This window comes from Labeo rohita, chromosome 23 (genome assembly GCF_022985175.1).
Source record: "Labeo rohita strain BAU-BD-2019 chromosome 23, IGBB_LRoh.1.0, whole genome shotgun sequence".
In the NCBI taxonomy this organism is placed as follows: domain Eukaryota; kingdom Metazoa; phylum Chordata; class Actinopteri; order Cypriniformes; family Cyprinidae; genus Labeo; species Labeo rohita.
Genome location: NC_066891.1, coordinates 3556515 through 3561229, shown reverse-complemented (window position 1 = coordinate 3561229; position 4715 = coordinate 3556515). Strand labels below are relative to the sequence as shown.

General features: G+C 33.7%; 1 protein-coding gene across 3 annotated transcripts in view; it reads right to left on the bottom strand.

Moving 5' to 3' along the window:
• The window catches only part of dlgap4a (discs, large (Drosophila) homolog-associated protein 4a), a 190207-nt gene continuing 185492 nt past the window's right edge, over window positions 1-4715 (bottom strand). For all 3 annotated transcript variants that reach the window (XM_051095940.1, XM_051095939.1, XM_051095941.1), the window contains 2 exons: window positions 4305-4457; window positions 1-3024 (listed from right to left, as the gene is read on the bottom strand). In XM_051095940.1, the coding sequence (XP_050951897.1) occupies window positions 2800-3024; window positions 4305-4457 (378 nt within the window). In that variant the 3' untranslated portion in view covers window positions 1-2799. The remainder of the gene's footprint in view (window positions 3025-4304; window positions 4458-4715) is intronic.

Below are 4715 nucleotides of genomic sequence, written 5' to 3'. Positions count from 1 at the left end.
GAAAGTTAAAAAGCATTTATTTAAAATTAGAAATATATCCCTTAACAAAAATGTCTTTACTGTCAGTTTTGATGAGCTTAATTAAAAAAAAAACTTATTTAATCCAAACTTTTAAATGTCATGCATCATGGTTTCCACAAAAATATTACATAACAAAAACATCTTCAACCCAACAGGTAATGTGTTGAGGGCAAGTCCAGTATGAATAACTCAGTTCATGCCTCAATCATCATTAAATGAGCAACTGGAACGGTGATCAACGTGATTCGTGTTCAAACACTTATCATCATCCACATGTTGAATCCAAACTGAAGCAAGTTTGAACTTAATGCTGTGAAAATCAAACTTCTGAAACATTCATATGAGCCAGCAGGAAACTTCAAGGTCTGATACAGAACAAACTTTGCTTTGATGCACTTACAGCAATAGTTCGCACAAAAATGAGCATGCTGAAAATGTACTCACCCCTAAGGCAATCCAAGATAAAAATGAGTTCGTTTTTCATCAAAATATATTTTAGCCAGAAGTGACAGTTTAAAGGTCCACTGAAGTGCCTTGTGATGATGTAATTTTAACTGAAACAGGAAAACAGGGCGGGACATATCGGGCAGCCCCGCCCCCTTTTTTTAAAAATAGCCAATAGCAGTTAGTTTATATTTGCTTGGGCCAGAGCCGTTGAGCTCGGTAAAGCCACAGTGTAAATTATTACCCCCTAGGCTCAATATGAAACTCTTACTAAAATAAAATAGTGATCATAATTTAAAAATGTTTAATATATGCCGACTCGCACATATGATCCGCTCCGTGCAGACCGTGCGCGCTGCCGCGGTTCAAGTAACAAAACCAGAGGTCATTTGCCCCAGTCGAAAACATATTTACTCTGTCTGAATTGTTTCCTATCGCCTCCATTGTGCACTACATGCCATTCACCGTACAGCAAATACTAACAATGTGAACAAGTCACCGATCTCAGCCACGACTTCAGCGTCTATTTATACTGTAGGGGGCGGGGCGCTTCGGATTCTAGAGAGCATTTGATTGGACAAAGTTTGATGAGAAGCTGAAGTGCAGCGTGATGTCATCAAAATTGTTGATTCATATTGGCGGAAGTGAGATACTGTAAGTTTTGTCGTTGTTTTGGACCAAACTAGCTTATAGATAACCTTAAGGTTAACATATTCATAATAAAAAGCAAAAATAATTTTGATTTCATGGAGAAAGTTAAAACATTGTAAAGATTTTTTTTTTTTTTTTTTACAAACACAGCATTTCACTTCACAATGTGTTAACTGATGTACTAAAGTGGTGTGAATTAGTTGTGATGTTTTTATCAGATGTTTGGACTCTCATTCTGACGGCACCCATTCACTGCAGAGGATCCATTGGTGAGCAAGTGATGCAATGCTGCATTTCAGGAAACAAACTCATCTACATCTTAGATGACCTGAAGGTGAGTAAAGTTTCAGCAAATTTCATTTTTTGCTAAACTATTCCTTTATAATGGAATGCAAACTTTGAAAACGTTAATGAAAGCGGCATCAAATCTCCTGCACAAACATTCATTTCATTCATCATTTAAACTTAATTTTCCACCTTTGGCTGCAACAAATTGGCACATGAACAAACCGGCAGTGATTCTCCAGGAACATACCTAGTTTAACCTAGTTATAAATATGCACAGCTAACCAGAAGTAAACCTTGTGTGTAAATACTGACACTTTCAGCCTCAATGTGTTCAAATCTCAAACAACTTTTCCAAATCAGCAAGTTCTGGGTAACGGAAGTTTTTAATATCTGACAAAGAAAATCATAAGAATTAAAAAAAAAAAAAAACATGTTGGATCACAAATTAAGGGCTCTGATTGGTCACACACAGACACACGGTTTGAACCAATCCGAAATCATCTGGAAACCGTGTGCTGGAAACACATGGAATGACTGGACAACAAAAACAACAGAAAGTTTAAAATTATAATAATATTAATAACATTACAAAACGAAACAGACTGTTGGCCCAAGTAAAAATCTGGACATTGTCATTGAGTTTTTAAAACATTCATCATAAAAACAAAGTGGAGTGGTCATGTTTTAACCCTATTAAATAACTTGAAACCGACCGATGGATGGTTCGACGTGCTCTGTGCGCTTTTATGTGAAAAATAAATCAAGCTGAATGCGTTTCGGTGTTAAAATTTACTAGAGTGAATCAAAACTAGCAGAGTGCTAAAATCCGCTCCCGCTGTGCTATTCTACCTCTTCCTACGGTGATTCGCTTCAAGTATCCGTTGTACCGTCGAAACATTTCCATTCGAGTGATAAAGTCACGCATTCGTGCTCCAAAAACGGGTGGAAAAAGAAATAAGGTGTTTTGAGAACAGGAAGACTGCGCTGATGAAAGACAAGTGCACACGTGCGGGATCCTGAGTGCATGCTGTGGGTCATGTGACGTGTGAAGCGGGTCATGTGACGCGTGTAAAGGGTCTGAGATCTGAAGGTCTTTTCATCAGAGATATTAGCACAATTTACAGACGTCTTGATATATTTCCATGAGATAATTAACTTTTATAACATTTATAATTATAACAAGGGTAACCATAGAAATTAACGTCGAGGGGAGGTTCTTCTGTGGCAGCGGTGACTCGCTAGCGTTCCAATTCAGTTTTTTGCTCTTTTGTTTTGTATATTTTTTGCTCGTTGTTTGTCGGCGCTTTCGGCGCCACACGGCGCTCCGTACGGGCACGCGTGTCCGTGAGCGCTAGAGAGCGTCTGGTCGTGAGGAGTTTGTTATTTTCTGGTTTATTAGAGTCGCGTCTGGGCCTCGGGAACGTAGATCTCGATGCTTTCGGCGCTCTCGGTGGCGGAGTTCTGCCGTTCGGAAACCGCTCGCTTGGCCGCCATCAGTCGCTTTCGGGCCTCCTGACGCTGCTTTTCAGCCACCGAGTCGCTGCTTTTCTCCTTCCCGCCGGTGGTTTTGACCTTTACTGTCTTCTTTGGTGTGTGGGATGGAGCGGACTTCTTCTCCTCCTGAAGACATTCAATTAACAGTTAAAATCTGTGTATCATGTTAAACATTAATAAAATAGAAAAATAGAAATATATATTTATACAATACATTTAATAATAATTTAATAATAGTAAATAAAATATTATGATTTCATTATTTTTTCCATTATTAGTCTATGCTACCTTTTATTACATTATAATTTTACAAAAACAAGAAAGAAAAAAAAAATTATACATTCAGAAAATACATAAATGTAGAGAATTACACTAATAGAATGTATAAAAACTTACATAAAAAAATTAAACAATCAAAAATATTAAATTAATATTACTATAATTTTCTAAACGTTAAAATAATTTAGATTAATAAAAATAAAATATATTTAATCTTTAATTTTTAAACTTTTATAACTATTGCTAGCTTTCAATATTAAATAACATACATTTATAACATGCATATTAAATTAAATATTAAATTCTAAAATTAAATTATCATACACAAATTACTTAATATTTTTTTAACTTGTAAAATAATTGTTAGGTTTAAAATATATATCTAAAATGTAATCATTAACATTACATTTTTAAAAATCCTGTTAGCTTATATTAAATATAAAAAATATATATTTATCAAAATAAAATGTAATAAAAATGTAAATATTAAAATATTAAATATACAAATATTAAATAATTTGTTTATAAAATAAAAACGCATTTAGAATATAAAATAAATATGCATGTAATAATTAACTTATATTACATTTTTAAAATAAAACAAATCATTAAAAAAAATAAAAGTACTACAGTTTTTTAACCATTAAAATGATTAGATTAATAAAAAATTAACCCCTAATATTACTTATAAACTTTTAAATAACTCGGTTAGCTTCAAATATTAAATATAAAATACATTTATAAAATACATAAATTAGATATTAAATAAATTATTTATAAAAATTAACCATTAAAATAATTGTTAGACTAATTAAAAAAAATGTAATCAGTAACATTACAATTTAACTTTAAAACACCCTGTGTTAGCTTATATTAAATAAAAAAAAAAAAAAAAAAATATATATGTATATGTATATATTATATACTGCCTACTTTTTTTTTTTTTTTTTTACAAGTAGCATCTGACACACTACATTTCCATCACAACATTGCAAATGTGCAGCTCCAATATGACAATAAAAAGTTCTAGATCTAAAAACTGAGGTATATCATGAAATCCAGAACTGTATTAAACATTCACAAGCAAAGGGAAACATTAGGATGCTACAAAGTATTGTAAGTTGGACCTTTTTGTCCTGGGTCTCAGACATCTTCCAGTCATTGGACCTGAGGAGGTGGAGCTCGTCAAACTTCATGCTGATGTCCTCGATGGAGAGCTGCAGCAGGTCCCAGAACCCGGCCAGATCCTGCGCCGTGGGCCGCGGCTGAGCGTTCACATCCTGACCGAAAACACACACATCAGACAAGAAATATACAGCTTCAAACCACTTCGAGTCACTGTGAATAAAACAATCTGCAAAATGCTTTAAACATCTGGAAGAGAATCAAAGTCTGTCCATTTCAGGTCCACTGAATCTGTTTTTAGTGTCAAAATAACCAGTACATATTTGTAAAATGATCTTATTTCCAATTAGAAACTTCTAACAAGAATAATACAAGTCAAAACACCAGAGAATCCAGTACAATAATGCTGTAAT